Source organism: Procambarus clarkii, chromosome 40 (assembly GCF_040958095.1).
Source record: "Procambarus clarkii isolate CNS0578487 chromosome 40, FALCON_Pclarkii_2.0, whole genome shotgun sequence".
Classification (NCBI taxonomy): domain Eukaryota; kingdom Metazoa; phylum Arthropoda; class Malacostraca; order Decapoda; family Cambaridae; genus Procambarus; species Procambarus clarkii.
The window spans coordinates 22315433-22333993 of NC_091189.1; the positions used below are offsets into that span (position 1 = coordinate 22315433).

General features: G+C 42.3%; 1 protein-coding gene across 17 annotated transcripts in view; it reads right to left on the reverse strand.

The window, feature by feature from the left end:
- The window catches only part of LOC123757974 (E3 ubiquitin-protein ligase TRIP12), a 188053-nt gene that overhangs the window by 158531 nt on the left and 10961 nt on the right, over positions 1 to 18561 (reverse strand). For 11 of the 17 annotated variants that reach the window (XM_069338835.1, XM_069338833.1, XM_069338832.1 and 8 more), the window contains exons 2-3: positions 13332 to 13453; positions 7126 to 7369 (exon numbers count right to left, since the gene is read on the reverse strand). In XM_069338835.1, coding sequence (XP_069194936.1) covers positions 7126 to 7369; positions 13332 to 13417 — 330 coding nt within the window. In that variant the 5' untranslated portion in view covers positions 13418 to 13453. Of the gene's footprint in view, positions 1 to 7125; positions 7370 to 13331; positions 13454 to 14988; positions 15112 to 18561 lie in introns of all 17 variants that reach the window. The other 6 variants (XM_045742010.2, XM_069338834.1, XM_045742020.2 and 3 more) reach the window with 2 other exon arrangements.

Sequence of the window (18561 nt, forward strand, 5' to 3'; positions counted from 1 at the left end):
GTGTTACTCAGATCACAACTTAATTGAAGTTCTGACAAGCATGGGGAATAGACCTTCAAAACCAGTCCCGATTCCCAGTGGAGGAGATTCAACTTCAATAATAAACAAATAAACTGGGAGCAAATAAACCAAGACTTCATAGAAATAAACTGGAAAGAACAGTTAGAAAATGTAAACCTGAACCAGTGCCTGGAAAAAATAAGCTCAGTAGCACTAGAAATATGTTCAAACCGTCAAACCGCATACCCCTAAGAAAAAAAGAGGAAGAGATGCAGATTGGAACGGGAACATCGTTCCCTCTATAGGTGAAGAAAACGCATCGCAGAACAACCCGAGAGTCGCACCCTATCTCAAGAACGGCAAAGAAGGTTAGGTAGAGAAATAGAAACAATTGAACTTGAGTTACAAGAATCATACAAAACCCAGGAAAGGCAAAAGGCCATCAGTGAAAGAAATCCAAAATATTTTTTCTCCTAGGCAAAATCAAGATAAAAAACCACATCTAGTATCAAGCCCCTGTGAAAGAAATGGAACTTTCACCGATGACAACAAAGAAATGAGCGAGTTACTGAGGAAGCAGCACGACTTTTCAGCGAGCCATTAAATACACTAACGATTGATAACCCAAATGAATTTTTCATGGATATGATACCAACATCAAATCATATATCAGACGTCACCCTATCCCCACTGGATTTTGAAGCAGCAAGAAACAGTATGCCTATGCATGCTGCACCAAGCCCTGATTCTTTGAACTCCATATTCATCAAGAACTGTAAAAAGCCACTATCACAGGCCCTTCACATTCTTTGGAGACAAAGCCTACATACTGGCGTTATCCCTGACATACTAAAAACAGCAGAGATAGCACCACTCCATAAAGGAGGAAGTAAGGCAGAGGCAAAAAATTTCAGACCTATCGCACATCATAAAAATCTGAGATATTGCTAAGAAGCAAAATCACAAAATACATGGAATCACAACTTCTCCATAACCCCGGACAACATGGTTCCAGGACAGGGCACTCTTGCCTGTCACAGTTGCTTGACCACTATGACATGGCATTAGATGCCATGGAAGACAAAACGCTGATGTAATTTACACAGATTTCGCAAAAGCCTTCGACAAATGTGACCATGGTGGTGTTGCACATAAAATGCGTTCAAAAGGAATTACCGGAAAAATAGGATCTACAACTTCCTGACTAATAGAACCCAATGTGCAATAGTCAACAAAGTAAAATCCGGTCCATCAACTGTGAAGAGCTCAGTCCCCCAGGGTACTGTGCTTGCTCTAGTACTTTTTCTCATCCTCATATCAGACATAGACAAGGACACAATCTATAGCTCTATCATCCTTTGCAGATGATGCTAGGATTTTTACGAGAGTAGACAACAGAAGACACGACAAACCTCCAATCAGATGTAAATCAGGTCTTTATATGGGCTGCAGAAAATAATATGGTGTTGAACAAAGATAAGTTCCAGCTCATGCGCTATGGAAAAAATGAATATAAAAACGGAAACCACGTACAAAACTCGGTCAAATCATAACATAGAACGAAAAGGCAATGTAAAGGATTTGGGTGTACTCATGTCGGAAGACCTTACCTTTAAAGAACACAATAAAGTAGCCGTCACAACTGCAAGAAAAATGACATGTTGGATAACAAGAACTTTTCAAACTAGAGATGCTATACCGACGATGATACTCTAAGACGCTAGTGCTCTCCAGAGTGGAGTACTGCTGCACAATGACAGCCCCTTTCAAAGCTGGAGAAATTGCTGACCTGGAGAGCGTGCAGAGATCCTTTACTGCTAGAATCCACTCAGTAAAACATCTAAACTACTGGAACCGACTAAAGAGCCTAAATCTGGTTCCCTTGAGCGCAGGCGGGAGAGATGCATAATAATTTACACGTGGAAAATAGTAGAGGGGTTGGTCCCAAACCTGCACAAAGAAATAACATCACATGAGACCAGAAGGCATGGCAGGATGTGCAGAATACCCCTGTTGAAAAGCAGAGGTGCAACAGGTACTCAGAGAGAACTATCATCAGAGGCCAGAGACCGTTCAAAACGCTTCCACTACACATAAGGGGCATAACTGGCCGATCCCCCACAGTATTCAAGAGAGAACTGGATAAGTACCTCCGAAGGATACCTGATCAACCAGGCTGTGATTTGTACATCAGGCCGAGAGCAGCCACGTCCAATAGCCTGGTTGACCAATCCAGCAACGAGGAGGCCTGGTCGACAACCGGGCCGCAGGAACACTAAGCCCCAGAAGAGACCTCAAGGTAACCTCAAGGTAAGGCAAAACTTTTAAATGAGAGCAGGAATGAAGAAAAAATCAATTTTTTTTTCTACATAGTGATAGGGGTAGGCAGACCAGTAAAGTGGTACATAAAGGCAAACCAGCAAAATCATTAGAGGGAGGTGGTGAAGAATAAGAAGGGGGAACAAGTTCCTGAAAATTGCATACACCAACATAGATGGAGTAAGATCAAAGATACTGGAGTTAAGTGATGTAATACAGCTGCAGACGCCAGACATTGTTGCACTCACGGAGACAAAACTTGATATTTTAAATGAGGTCATATTCCCAAGGGGCTACTCAGTCTGGAGACTGGACAAAAATTAGGAAAGGTGGTGGCGTTGCTGTGCTGGTGAAAGAACACCTAAAGGTAAACAAAATAATTGCCAATCCACAAGAAGTTAACATAATAGCACTAGAGATATGCAATCAGGATGATTTAACGATCATAAATGCATGTAGTCCACCGCCAAGCAACACATGGACAAAGGAGGAGTTTGATAATAAATGAGAGGGGTCTTATAACAATGAGAAATTATAATGAAAGCTGATAAAGATAGATCACGACGGTTGGTAGTCGGCGACTTCAACTTGAAATCCATAGACTGGGAGGCACATGAAGCTAGAACAGAGGATTTTTGGAATTTTAGATTGTTTCCAAGATTAGATTTACGAATCATGTTTCAACATGTTAAACACGCTACGAGGATGAGGGAAGGGGATGTTCCCTCCATGCTGGATTTGATATTTACCAGGAAAGGAAGAGATATTTGACATTCAGTACTCCTTCCCTTGGGTAAAAGTGACCATGTCTTATTGGGAATAAAGTATGCAATGCATTATAATCTGGAAGAAAATGAGGTTGAAGCCGTTGAAAAGCCTGATTTCAGGAGAGGTCATGTCATTATGGGGAACTGACATTTCTTTAAGGAATTTGACTGGAAAGACTTGCTGTTAGGACAAAGTAAATAAGATGTATGTAAAGTTTTGTGAAATATATGATAAAGGCACAAAAAAAATTTATACCAAAGCAGAGATGCAGAACTAGGAAACAGGATTGATTCGATAAAATTGCGAGAGGGCCAGAGACCAAGACACAAAAATGGAATCAATATAGGAAGAGGCCAAACCCCCAAACATACCAGCGATACAAAGATGCAAGAAACGACTAAACGGCAGTGAGGAGAGAGGCAGAGAGACATTTTGAAAAAGGGATTGCAGACAAATGTAAAACAGAACCAGGTCTATTCTATAAATTCATAAACAACAAATTGCAGGTAAAAGATAATATTCATAGGTTTAAAATGGGTACAGTAAGAGATTCAAGGAAAATGAAAAGGAAATATGTGAAACATTAAACGAAAAGTTCCAAAGTGTGTTTGTACAAAATGAAATCTTCAGGGAACCAGACAATAAGAATTCCAGAGAACAACAGAGCACATAGAGGTGTCTAGAGACGAAGTGGAAAAATGCTCAAGGAGCGAAGTAAGAACAAAGCAGTTGGTCCAGATGGAGTTTCATCATGGGTTCTGAGAGGAACTGGAGAAATGCCACAAGGAGTACAACAGAGTTCAGTTCTTGCACCGGTAATGTTCATTGTTTACAAACTGTGAGTGTCTCAAGATTCTCCCACAGCTGACTGGAATGTTGGGTATCTCCAGAATGCCCACTTAACCAGGAACACTTTTATAATACGGAGGCCGCCGTATGTCCAGGCAGGAAGTAGATACAGGGAATTGAGCATACTTGCCACCAAAGGGTCAGTGAGTATATGTGCTGTTGCCCGCGTGAGAGACAGAGGGTAGACGCCAGACCGTCTGACCTCTGGGGTCAACCGGCGCGATGGTGAATAACAGCTATGACGTGGTCGTGACGTGCTCATTGACGTCACTCCTGCTACTGCTCATCGAACGAGCTAATATGATTGGTTCCCGCCCATTTGCTGCAATGCTATTGGTCAAATTGTAATACTTTTGTGCTGGGTGCCACGAGATGCCCGGCAGCCCTTGCAAAACCATTCTTGTGAGGGATCTCTTGCATAGAGGACGTGTCCTGTTCTATCTAACGGCCAATAGATAGAAGAACACTATTCCTCACCAAGTTAACTCAGCGTCTGGAAAATATACTACACTCGCCCAGAATCACGAGTGTGAATATATTATTCAGAAGACTAAAGTGACAAATCTCCAGAGCAAAACAGACTGGTATCAGGTAACCCCTGGTGACAAAGATCGTTGTGAGTGACTTAGAGTGAACTAAGGCAGTGCCGCCGCCTAAGTAACCTGTGTGTGACTTTACCACAAGTGTACCTGCATGGTACCACAGCCGTCGCCAGCCACCACTCGTCCCGAGCGTGTACCCCAGTACCTCAGTACCTCGAGGCGCCCGCCGCCGCCGCCCTCACTACTACGTGACGTCACCACCTTATTCGCCGCCAGTGCCAGTGTGTGCGCGTGTGTCAAGCATACAGCACGCCCTACTGCAAGTACCCTCCATGTCTACGAGCGAAACCAGCTGTCAGGCCACCTATGAGTGCTTGTATAAATGTGCCTGAGTGAGTGAGTGAGTAAGGAATGGTACCCTATCTGTAAGTACAAGATCTTGTCATTGTTTTATTGTGTGTGTTGATCTGAGGGATCAACCACAGTTCTCACCTTCTCATACCTGTCACAGGTCATAAGTGAATCGACGGTGAATGCATGTTTATCTGTGTGGTATCACTGCATTTCACTAGTCTGTGAATGTGAGTTTCACATACACCACACATTTAGTTATTGTGTGACATTATTATTGTGCATGTTATTGCCTGTCCCATTGACAGTGTATTTGTGTTTATTGCATATCATCATTACCGAGTATCCGGTTGGAACTCTTGTGATCCCTTTGCATACCGGCAGTTAGGTTGCCGTGTTAGTGATTGGCTGTCAACTGTGTTAAGTTAGGCGTTTCTCCACGAGTGGATACGAGTCATTTAGCCAGACGTCAAGAGTCTCGCTAATATAACCATAGCATTGCTGACGCCAATCTAAAGTAAATCAAGCACCCTGTGTATTAGTGGTTAAGTTAGTAAATAAACTACTGTTAAGCTTTATGCAGTGTTCCCGTTGAATCACTTCTGAATACTGCCAATATTACTCAAGCCTTCAGCTCTAAGTGTCTTCAACACCGAGTTGCCTATATTCACTAATCTATAAATGTGATGAGGACCCTAGGAGTCCCTTAAAGTGTTAAATCATTGAGGAGATTCCAACGAACAACGTGGAGCAGGACCAGGTGAGGCTAGTCTGAGAAGAGACCCTCAAGGACTAACTCGACCTTGCTCCCAGGTCCTGTACGGTTGCTCTCGTATTTTCTATTCTGCTAATTCTGACAGCTTTGTGAAGCGTCTGCCACATGTACATTGGCGACGTACGCATTGCAGTCGGTGAAAGCAAAAAAGAAAACCCCCACACGAACGGTCTACCAGATGGAATACAGAATTATATGAACATGTTTGCTGATGATGCTAAGATAATAGGGAAGATAAGAAACCTAGATGATTGTCATGCCCTTCAAGAACACCTGGACAAAAGTATATGGAGCACCACTTGGCAAATGGAATTTAATGTGAATAAATGCCATGTTGTGGAATAGGAGAACATAGACCCCACACAACCTATAATTTATGTGAGAAATCTTTAAAGAATTCTGACAAAGAAAGGGATCTGGGGTGGTTCTAGATAGAAAACTCACCTGAGGACCACATTAAGAACACTGTGCGAGGAGCCTATGCCACACTTTCTAACTTCAGAATTGCTTTTAAATACATGGATGGAGAAATACTAAAGAAATTGTTCACGACCTTTGTTAGACCAAAGCTGGAATATGCAGCGGTTGTATGGTGCCCATATCTTAAGAAGCACATCAACAAACTGGAAAAGATGCAAAGACATGCCACTAAGTGGCTCCCAGAACTGAAGGACATGCATGAGCTACGAGGAGAGGTTAGAGGCATTAAATATGCAAAAACTAGAAGATAGAAGAAAAAGAGGCGATATGATCATTACGTACAAAATAGTAACAGGAATCGATAAAAGTGATAGGGAAGAATTCCCGAGACCCGTAACTTCAAGAACAAGAGGTCAGATTTAAACTAACAAAACAAAGCTGCCGGAGAAATACAAGAAAATTCACTTTTGTAAACAGTGGTAGACGGTTGGAACAAGTTAGGTGAGAAGGTGATGGAGGCCAAAATCCTCGGTAATTTCAAAGCGTTATATGACAAATAGTGCTGGGTAGACGGGACACCACGTACGTAGCTCTCATCCTGTAACTACACTTAGGTAATTACACTTGGGTAATTACACACATACTGAATGCCTGTCCCTGTCAAAATTAAAATAAATCTGTACTACCATGCAGGAATCTAACCTGAGACATTTGGGTTTGGAACCAACTACACTGATCACTGTACTACAATATCAATAAGTAAAAACAAACCCTTTAATATATACTATAATGTTCTGACAATCTTACAGTGGGTCAATCAACTTTGTATTGCAAAAGAATTTCTATTGCAGGGAGACATTTCCACTTTGTACCAATGATTATTTGTTTAAACAACAAATCTACACACAATTTTTACAAGAAAACCCAAGGAAAAGAAAGTACATTTTTTATAAATATATTTAAGCATTAAATAAATATATTTAAGTATCAATAATGCAAATCCCGCCTTTCAAACTGCCAATGAAAAGACTTCCCTTCAAGAAAAACATTTTACTAATACAACCCAAGAAAAATCCATAGAATGCAGCTCAATAAACTTACTGCGTAACGTGCGTCACTGTTGCTGCTGTTGCTGCTAATCCTCTGCCTCTTGCTTGTGGTGCCAGTAGCACCTGTGGTATTGGACGTGATGCTACTGAAACCTCCAGCAGGCTCCTGTGGCCCGTCACTGTTTCTCCTTTTGGTATGCACCACCTCTGTGATACCAATCTTTCGCTTGCGTAAGGGTAAGGGACTCCCGAAACTCTCCAACCCCTCCACTACTGACCCAACCAGCTGATTTCTGCTGATAAAAAAAAAAAAAACATTCAATACCCAACAAATTGGGATATGGGGGAAGAGGCATTTGCCCAAAGATAGGGGAGCAAAACAAGTACAGTATATAAAAATAAGGTTAACCTCATAACTGCAAAACGCCCCTTCAGGTTTTTTCACGTTTCATTCAAAACTCCCGCAGCTACATGGGGTTCACATCAGCTTCCTCGGGGCTCTTGTAAACAGACGCCATCTTTAAAAAAATCGTGGTCCACATTCCCGAGTGCGTGTGTCCTGAGTGTGATAATGACTGTGTACAATGTTTAAATATGAGTGAGTCAATGCTGTTCACGATGTTCACAGCACTAGCCACAGCACCACAGCATTATTTCGTCCATCTAGGAATCTTCAAATGACTTCTTAGGTTCCTTTACAAAATACTGGTGGTCAATTATGTATTTACAGGATTTTGTGACCAGTATTGTGAAAACATCAGGATTGTGGTGATAATAAGCACTGTGCGTAGTATTGTGGGAGGAGGAATTGTGGTGAGGGAGAGAATCGAGGTAGCCTCACTATGTGGCAGCCACTCTTGTTTTGCTCATCATATTAGCTTAGTGATTTGCTATGGTGAACACATTTGTACATGGGTATATACAATGTGTGTATATAGTGTAGTAACAGCAACAAGAGTATATTGGGAGGAGCTATTTTGGTGAGGGAAGCGACATAATTATAGCGTCATCTGCTGGCTGCTGTGTGATTTCTCATGCAGTGTATGGTGGCCACTGTAAAGTTTGAACACAATACCGGCTTACTTGCATAGTTCTGGTGAATAAAACATGTAGATAGGTATACATAACATGTGTAAATAATGGGTAAATTCAAACAATAACAGTATAGTGGGAGGAGCAATGTTGGCGAGTAAGATGTTGGAGGAGTGAGGGAGACACTGGATGTTGGAGGAGTGAGGGTGTGGCAGCTGACACTCGCGGAGTTCTGAATGTGTTGATGGTGAATGTAAATAGTGTGTGATAGTGTATAGTGTGTAGAGAGACTATATATACATAAATTAGCATGATACAATGGAAATATGTGCCGGATGTGTGAACACGTGTCATGCACATAACACAGTTTCTTTGGATAGTACAGATGTTCTACTGTCATAATATAGTGTACATGTTCATTATACATAGGATTGACACGTAAAAGTACATAAAATGTATTTGGAACTGCACAGAAAATGAACAAAAATATATTCGCGGCAACTCGTGCATCCTGCCCCAGGCGCCCTACCGGCCCCGGGGGGGCATACGCCACGGGCGACCAGGGAATAATGACGTCACGCACGAACTTACAGACCCCATAGCAGCCAAAGTACCTACAATTTCGTCCGTCTGTTACTATACCCACATTCAGGAAAGGGTTTTTGACACTTTCAAAACAGAAAAGAATTTTTCCAGAGATTTTATTTCTTGCGCACTGGGGGGGATTGTCATATTTGGAGGCCGCACAGTTAAGAGGTTAAAGCTATTAAAAATAAACAGCCTTTTAAAAATGCTTTTGAAATAGTCCCATATACTGTAAGAGGTTTTGGAAAGTAACATACTAGACAGTGAGGACTGCTGACATGGATGAAAAATTGATGGCAAAAGGAATTTATTGTGAATAGATGCCACATGAAAGATGGACAAGATCGTGAGGAAATGGCTCAGAACATCTGGGGAGAGTTTTGTAACACCACCAGCATGGGTTCAGGGATGGAAAATCGCACCTCACAGGATTAATACAATTCTGTGACCAGGCAACAAAAATTAGGCAAGATAGAAGGGTGGGCAGACTGCATTTTCTTTGACAGAAAGCCTTTGACACAGTACCTCATAAGAGGCTGTTACCAAAGTAGGAGAAACAGGCTGGCATAAAAGGTAAGGTGCTCCAGTTGATAAGGGAGTATCTAAGCAACAGGAAACAGCAAGAAACTGTGAGGGAAGGAGACATCAGAGTGGCGAGATGTCACCAGTGGAGTCCCCCACAGGGTTCTGTACTTTTACCTATCCTGTTTCCGATACAGTATTTGTAAATGATTTTCCAGAGGTTAGACTCTCATTCCTCGCAATGTTTGCTGATGCAAAAATTATGAGAAGAATCAAGACAGATGAAGATAGACAGACTACAGGACAACCTGGACAAATCCTGCAAGTCAAATAGAGAAAGATCTGGGAATTGATATCACACCGAACCTGTCCCCAGAACCCCACATCAAAAGGACATCAGCGGCATATGGTAGATTGGCCAACATAATAACTGCCTTTAGAAACTTTTGTAAGGAGTCATTCAGGACTTTGTATATCACTTATGTCAGACCAAACCTGGAGTAAGAAGCTTCAGCCTGAAATCCATACCTAAATAAACACAAGAATGTTAGAGAAGTTTCAGAGGTATGCCATCAGGCTAGTCCCAGAACCCAGAGGCGTGAGCTGCGAGGAAATGCTACGGGAGCTAAACCTAACATCCCTGGGAGACACGAGTAAAAGGAGACATGATCACACCTACAAAATTCTTAGAGGAATTGACAGGGTGGACAAAAACTATTTAGCATGGGAGGAACACAAACAAGAGGACACAGGTGGAAACTTAGTACCCAAATGAGCCACAGACACATTAGAAATTTTTTCAGTGTCAGTAGTTAACAAATGGAATGCATTAGGCAGTGATGTGGTGGAGGCAGACTCCATACACAGTTTCAAATGTAGATTTGATAGAACCCAATTGGCTTGGGAATCCGTACACCACTTAATCGACAGTCGAGAGGCAGGACCAAAGAACCAAATCTCAACCCCCGCAATCACAATTAGGCGAGTACACAACATTGTACTAGGAGACTGCACTGCACTTTTTAAGCTTCAGAATTTCTCTACAAAAAAAAAAAAAAAAAAAAAACAGATCGTGAAAAAAAAAGGAAATGGAAAAACAGGCTACGAGATCAGCAAAAATGGTTTTAAATATATATTATACCAAAGCTAAAGGACACAAGAAAAAAACAGCGTTGAATGTATCTTGAGGTTATCTTGAGATGATTTCGGGGCTTTAGTGTCCCCGCAGCCCGGTCCTCGACCAGGCCTCCACAACCAGGAAGCAGCCCGTGACATGACTAACACCCAGGTACCTATTTTACTGCTAGGTAACAGGGGCGTGCATAGGGTGAAAGAAACTCTGCCCATCGTTTCTCGCCGGCGCCCCGGATCGAACCCGGGACCACAGGATTGCAAGTCCAGCGTGCTGTCCGCTCGACCGACCAGCTCTTTTGTAATGAAACTCCATTTTCTGGGCGAGACCTGGAGGCTCCCTGGAGCTATACCGGGCTGATGTTATATATTAGACTGACAACAGTCAATCAAAGGAGTTCTAAGTTCTAAGTACCAGGGACCAGAGCCAGAACCTGGCCCCCCTCAAGAAAGGCACGAGGAGCAATGGCTTAAACACCCCCCCTTGTAACTGGAAGCTGTCTTTGCCATCTACCAGGTTAGGCACCCTGAAAGGTAGGAATTTAAAAAACTACTACTGTACTGGTCAAAAATTGCAAACCGAAAGCCGAACAAGCACTCCCCAATCAAAACCCTTGCTTGTGTATCATTCCGAAAATCCAAGGGTTTTCAAAAAATATAATGTGCAGAAACACTGTGTGATGTGGAAGGTTAATACTAAGGCTTGGGTGTGACTAGGCAATTTTTTACGGAGTGGGTGAATGGGGTGGTGTGCCCTGCCATCAAAAAATATTTGCAGGAGAACAGTTTGCCACTCAGGTCCTGCTTCTCCTCGACAATGCTCCTGCCAATCCTCCAGGTTGGAAGATTCATTGATGGAGTTTAGTTTTGTGTCAATAAAGTTTCTTCCTCCCAACACCACCACTACTTCAGCCTATGGACCAGAAAATCATTGCCAATTTTAAAAATTTATATAAAAGGGCACTTTTCCGGAGAGGCGTCGAAGTGACGGATACCACAAACCTCACCCTCAAAGAGTTCTGGAAAAACCATTTTAACATTTGTAGCGCTTTAAAACTTAGACAAAGCCTGGCAAGAAGTAACTAAGAACCATGATCTCTGGCTAGAGAAAATTGTGGCCTGAATTTGTTGCAGAGACACACTGAGGGGTTTGAGCCTGAACCTGAAGTGCCTCTTGTTGAGGAAATTGTTTCTCTGGGCCTGCAATTGGGCTTGGAGTTGGATGGTGCTGATGTGGAGGAGTTGGTGGAAGAACTGACCACCGAAGAACTCCAAGCCCTTCAAAAGGAGCAGCAAGAAGAGACAGCTGAGGAAATTTCTTCAGGGGAAGATGTGCCAGTACAGAATGTCCCTTTCTCAACAATTAAAATGTGTACAGCATGTGAAGAACTGCAAACCTTTGCTGAAACGACTCCCCAAATCAAGCTGCAGTAGACCGTTGCCTTAACCTATTCAATGACACTGATGCACCACTACAGACAAATGTTAAAACGAAGGAAAAACACAAATCTTCATGGAAAGATTTGTAGTGAGAAACAAGCAGTGAACCACAGCCAGGTCCTAGTGGTATGCAGGCAAAACGAAGGAGAGAGAGTACCCCCAGAGAAATCATCACTGCCTGATGTGATAATGGAAGGGGACTTCCCTTCCAAACAGTAACACCACCACCTCCCCCCTCTTCATCTTCCATACGCCATCAAGAGTTCTCAATAAAGGCAAGATAAACATATGTACTGTACTGTAATTAGAAAAAAAAATTGTATTCAATATAAAATGTATTTGTAAGTTAATATTTTGGAGGGTGAGGGAACGGATTAATTCAATTCCCTTTATTTCTTACGAGAAAAATCACTTCGACCTACAATGTTTTGACTTATGATCCATCTCTGGGAACTTGTTACCATCGTAAGTCAAGGCCCCACTGTACTTACGGGGCACCTTGGGAAGGTAGCCCTAGGTGCATGCAGCCCCAGTACTCTTGTGTTACTTCTGGCTCATACACCACCAAAACAGAGCAACACCACCGCAATGCAGCACTGTGCAAAGAGTGGAGCCAGAACGATCGACCGTCACCAACACAACAGCCTCTTGATATGAGGAGTGTTGCCGGCCTGGCGGTCTGGGGACTCCCCCATCCCCCTCCCGGGAAGGTGGGGGGTTGCACAGACTGATGGGTGGCGGTTGTGGTGACGTCATGTTTGTTTCCTTGTTTTTCATTGGGGGAGTTCTGTTTGCTAGTTCAGCTTTCGTTTTGCAATTTTTGACCAGCAGTAATTTTTTAAATTCCTACCTTTCTGGGTGCCTGACCTGGCAGATGGCAGACAAAGATTGCTTCCAATTACATGGGGGGGGGTGTCTTTAAGCCATTCCTCCTCGTGCCTGTCTTGAGGGGGCCAGGTTCTGGCTCTGGTCCCTGGTAGGTTTAGAACTCATTCGATTGACTTGCCACGGTCTAATATACTGTACACACATCAGCCGGGTATAACTCCGGGGAGCCGATGGGGGCTCTCCACAGAAAAGGATACAATATCTACATACAAAACAGTAACAAATCAACAAAATTGACAAAGAATTATTGAAATGTGGAACTTCAAGAACAAAGTCAGATTCAAGGAAAGGAAACGAAGCTGCCAAAGAACACTTTTCAAGAAAGTTCACATTTTCAAATGGTGTGGTAGACAGTTTGAGCAAGTTGAGTGAGGTGGTGGTGGATGCAAAAACCATCAGTAGTTTCATCATATGAAACAAGAGTCAAATGACAAGTGTGCTGGGAGGACAAGACAAGTTACTAGATGAGTAGCTCTCGTCCAGTAACTACACTTGGGTAACTACACACATTCATGCACAGAATTGCTTCGATATATGCAAAATATTCTTTAATAAACTGAAATAAAATCAATAATTAAATTCTCCATAGTTTTGTTAAGATGGTGTTAACTGTTGATTTTAAAATTTAGGTAACACCTTAAACAGTATTAAAAAGCATACCTGTTCCTGGTTGCCGCAGTGTGGGCCCCACTGGTGGTGGCTCGTGAGTGTGACCCCCCTGCGGTCCCCTCACCGCGCTCCGCCATAGGCACTGGTCTCGAACCCAATCATGCCAACAACACCTGAGGAAAAGGCTCAAAATTATACTGTATTTATAATGTGCATAGTAAATAGGGAAAGTTAACAAAGCAATTTATGTATGAAGTTTGTGAAATATTATTAAATGTAGAGCTTATTTGTGCACTAGAACTGTATTTAGGAGTCAATTATGAAATGAGCAACTTCTTGTTGATGTATACATAGGGGCTATGACAAATCAATGAATATTCAATATAAAGTACTGTAGCTCTACTATTGGCTAGGTCACAAGATGTCAAAACAAGAATACTGCCTAAGAATTATAAATTTACTATGGATCTTATCTTGAGGTTATCTTGAGATGATTTTGGGGCTTTTTAGTGTCCCCGCGGCCCGGTCCTCGACCAGGCCTCCACCCCCAGGAAGCAGCCAGTGACAGCTGACTAACACCCAGGTACCTATTTTACTGCTAGGTAACAGGGGCATAGGGTGAAAGAAACTCTGCCTATTGTTTCTCGCCGGCACCTGGGATTGAACCCATGACCACAGGATCACAAGTCCAGCGTGCTGTCCGCTCGGCTGACCGGCTCACCCTGGATGCCAGGAATTAACCCTTAAACTGCTCAGCAAAAGGGGCAGGGAAGCGAAAAATATTCAAATTGTGTAAAAATTACTTAAATGTTAAATCTCCAATTTATTGGCTTCCGTGTCGTGCAACTTATCAAAAAAAAAATATATTTTTAGAAGTTGATTAGACAATTTTTTTTAAAAACGAACGTTTTGTTGATAAGGTGAACAGCTCCCGTTAACTGGAACTCATGGATAATGCAGTAATAGAGATGCAACCTGTCCGACGCACAAAAAATAATAATAATAATAATAAATAATAATAATAATAATAATAATAATCCACAATGTGTATATGCTGCTGGTGCCTTTATAGCATTGCTGAGTAGTACATAACATTAATAATAAGTAAATATGTTATGCTCTATTTTGTTGTACGTATATCAAATACATTGCCCAATGTTAATACGTTACTTTTATCAATCCATTTTTTTTGTTTTTTTAACCTTGTTTTTTCTTTTTGCTTATTATCTGATATTATTGTAACCTTCACATCCTGGAGAGTGCATACCAGTCACAAACTAGGTGAAAATTTAATAAAATTGGTCAACAAATATATTGGCCAACTCGCAAAACTTTGAACCTTTTTTTTTGGGGGGGAGGGGGGGGGAGGGGGGGAGGGGGGAGGGGGGTTGAGGGGGGGGCATGACTTTCACAGATTTCAAACTATTTTCATTGTCTCTTTAGGTTGTTTTGATGATTAGGGACCAGTTTAGGGTTTTGTCACAAGTATAAAGTATACCCTAAATGTATTCCCCAAATCATTATAATTATACTGTACTGTAATTATCCCTATATATTTCATTTTTGGAGGGTTATTTTTTCTATTTCATTTCAACACACAGTGACCTACAACCTTCACATACAGTGGCACCTCAACTTACGATTGCCCCGACTTACGATAATTTCGAGTTGCAATGTAAATTTGATCGAAAAATGTGACTCGACTTACGATAATGTTGTCGACTAACAATTTTTGTTGGTACACGTTTGGGTCGACTGAGCGCGTGGTTCCCGATCACGCAGGCCAACCTGCCTCGGTTTACTAGAGCTGCCCACTTAGTGACGATCACGCCTATAAGAAATTCCATTTTTGTGGTGATTTTTTGCTTTTTGAACATAAAACATTATTATATATCACGCCATAGGTCCCAAGAAAGTAAGTGGCAAGGTTCCAACATATGAAAACCCATGTAAGGATGACCATAGAGCAAAAACGAGATCATTCGTAAATATGAAGATGGTGTGCGGGTTGTTGAACTAGCTAGGCAGTACAACAAATCTCGGTCAGTGATATCCACCATACTTGCTAGGAAAAATGACATTATGAGTGTTAAAGTGACAAAAGATGTATCAATAATCAGGAAACATAGAACACAAACTCTCGAGGATGTTGAACAGTTGTTATTAATTTGGATTCACAACAAGGAATTAGCAGGTGATAGCATTTCAGAGGCCATCATTTGTGAAAAGACAAGAAAATTGCATGAAGATCTTAAAGAAAACCCCTGGAACGAGTGATGCAGAAGCGAAAGAGTAAGGCGAGCAGGGGATGGTTTGAGAAATTTAGAAAAAGTGGCATTCATAGTGTCGTGAGGCATGGGAAAGGTGCCAGCTCAGACAAACCAGCGGGTGAAAGATTTATTGGCGAATTTAAAGATTTTGTGCAGAGTGAGGCATACCTACCACAACAAGTGTTTAATTGTGACAAGTCAGGGCTATTCTGGAAAAGATTGCCGAAGAAAACATACATTACCAAGGAGAAGTCATTAACCAGACAAGCCTATGAAAGATCTGTTTACTCTTGTGCCGTGTGGTAATGCGAGTGGCGATTTGAAAATTAAACCCTTGCTTGTGTATCATTCCGCAAATCCAAGGGTTTTCAAAAAATATTATGTGCAGAAAAACAAAATGTGTAATGTGGGGGCTAATGCTATATCTTGAGGTTATCTTGAGATGATTTCGGGGCTTTTTTAGTGTCCCCGCGGCCCGGTCTTCGACCAGGCCTCCACCCCCAGGAAGCAGCCCGTGACAGCTGACTAACACCCAGGTACCTATTTTACTGCTAGGTAACAGGGGCATAGGGTGAAAGAAACTCTGCCCATTATTTCTCGCCGGCGCCTGGGATCGAACCCAGGACCACAGGATCACAAGTCCCGCGTGCTGTCCGCTCGGCCGACCGGCTCCCAACCATGCTAAGGCATGGGTGACTAGGCAATTTTTTACCAAGTGGATGAATGAGGTGGTGTGCCTTGCCATCAAAAAATATCTGCAGGAGAACAGTTTGCCACTCAATGCCCCACTTCTCCTCAACAATGCTCCTGCTAATGCTCCAGGCTTGGAGGATTCATTGATGGAGGTATTTAGTTTTGTTAAAGTAAAGTTCCTTCCTCCCAACACCACTTACTTCAGTCTATGGACCAGAAAATCATGCCAATTTTAAGAGACTATGAAAGGGCACTTTTTCGGAGTTGTGCCGAAGTGACAGATGCCACACAACTTGCTCTCATCCTGTAACTACACTTAGGTAATTCTTGAGGTTATCTTGAGATGATTTCGGGGCTTTAGTGCCCCGCGGCCCGGTCCTCGACCAGGCCTCCACCCCCAGGAAGCAGCACGTGACAGCTGACTAACTCCCAGGTACCTATTTACTGCTAGGTAACAGGGGCATTCAGGGTGAAAGAAACTTTGCCCATTTGTTTCTGCCTCGTGCGGGAATCGAACCCGCGCCACAGAATTACGAGTCCTGCGCGCTATCCACCAGGTTACGAGGCCCCTCCAGGTTGATTCAAATTCAATCCTTCAAATTACACACACAATGTTGCGGGAATGTGCAACTGAGCTGAGACTTCCACTCCAATTAATATTCCAGACATTCTTGCACACAGGAATCTTAGCAGATATATGGGAAAAAGGCAAACATAGTACCAATCTATAAAAATGGTAATCGAGAGAAACCTCTAAATTATAGACCACTATCATTAACAAGCATGGTAGTCAAAACACTAGAAACAATAGTTAAAGCCAAATGGATTGAATGCCTAGAGTAATGACATAATGGACGAACAGTATTGTTTTCAAACATGGAGATCCTGTGTAACAAATCTACAGATACTTAGTTTTTATGATAGGTTACCTTGGGGTGCTTCCGGGGCTCAGCATCCCTGCGGCCCGGTCGTCGACCAGGCCTCCTGGTCTATCATTGTGATGATAGAGCCAGAGATGACACTGAGCAGACAGAACACTGGACACATGATCCTGTGGTCCCGGGTTCGATCCCGGGCGCCGGCAAGAAATCAATGGGCAGTTTCTTTTACCCTGATGTCCTGTTACCTAGCAGTAAATAGGTACCTGGGAGTTAGTCAGCCATCACGGGCTGCTTCCTGGGGGTTGAGGCCTGGTCGAGGACCAGGCGCGGGGACACTAAAGCCCTGAAATCATCTCAAGATAACGCGAGATAACTCAAGACATAGGAAAGAGGTGGTTGGGTTGAGAGTATATCTTTACCTAAAAAAGTTTTTTTTGACAGTACCACACTAGAGGCTGTTCTGGACACGAACATGCTGGAGGAGTGACAGGGAGACTTCTGACATAGATGAAAAACTTATAGCTGACAGACAGATGAGGGCAGTAATCAGAGAATGTATCTGACTGGAGGAGTGTTACTAGCGGAGTACTACAGGGTTCATTTCTTGCACTAGTAACATTCATTGTCTACATAAACGATCTACCAGAGAGAATACAGAATTATTTAAATATGTTTGCAGATGATGCTAAGATACTGGGGAAGATACAAGGCACAGACAACTGTAATGCCCTTCAAATCAACCTAGATAAAATAAGTGCTTGGAGTGTAAAGTGGCAAGTGGAATTCAATGAATAAATGCCATGTGATGGAATGTGGAATTGGAGAAAATAGACCACAACCTATAAATTATGTAAGAAATCTTTAAAGAATTCTGATAAAGAAAAAGATTAGGCGTGTTTCTAGATAGAAAACTATCACCTGAGGACCACAAAGAACATTGTGAGAGGAGCATATGCTTTGTTTCCAACTTCCGACTTGCTTTTAATTATACCAAATTGATGGTGAAATACTAAAACTGTTCATGACTTTTGTAAGACCAAAATTGGAATATGCAGCAGTTGTATGGTGCCCAAATCTCAAGATGCACAAAAAGAAAACTGGAAAAGGTGCAGCTGCACGCTACAAAATGACGTTGGAACTGAAAAACAAGAATTGCTAAGAAAGACTACAGATATTAAACATGCCAAAACTAGAAGATAGAAGAAAGAGGTGATATGATCACCACACAAAAACTTCTAACAGGCCTCTACCTAATTGACAGAGGCGTTCCAGAAACCAGCAACATCACGAACAAGAGGGCACATATTCAAGCTAAGGAAACAAAGGTGGCAAAAAAGTTAGTTTTCTTTTGCAAACGGTGGTAGATGGGTGGAACAAGCAACGCGAGGTGGTGGTGGAGGCCAAAACAGTTTCAAAGCGTTATACGACAAAGAGTAC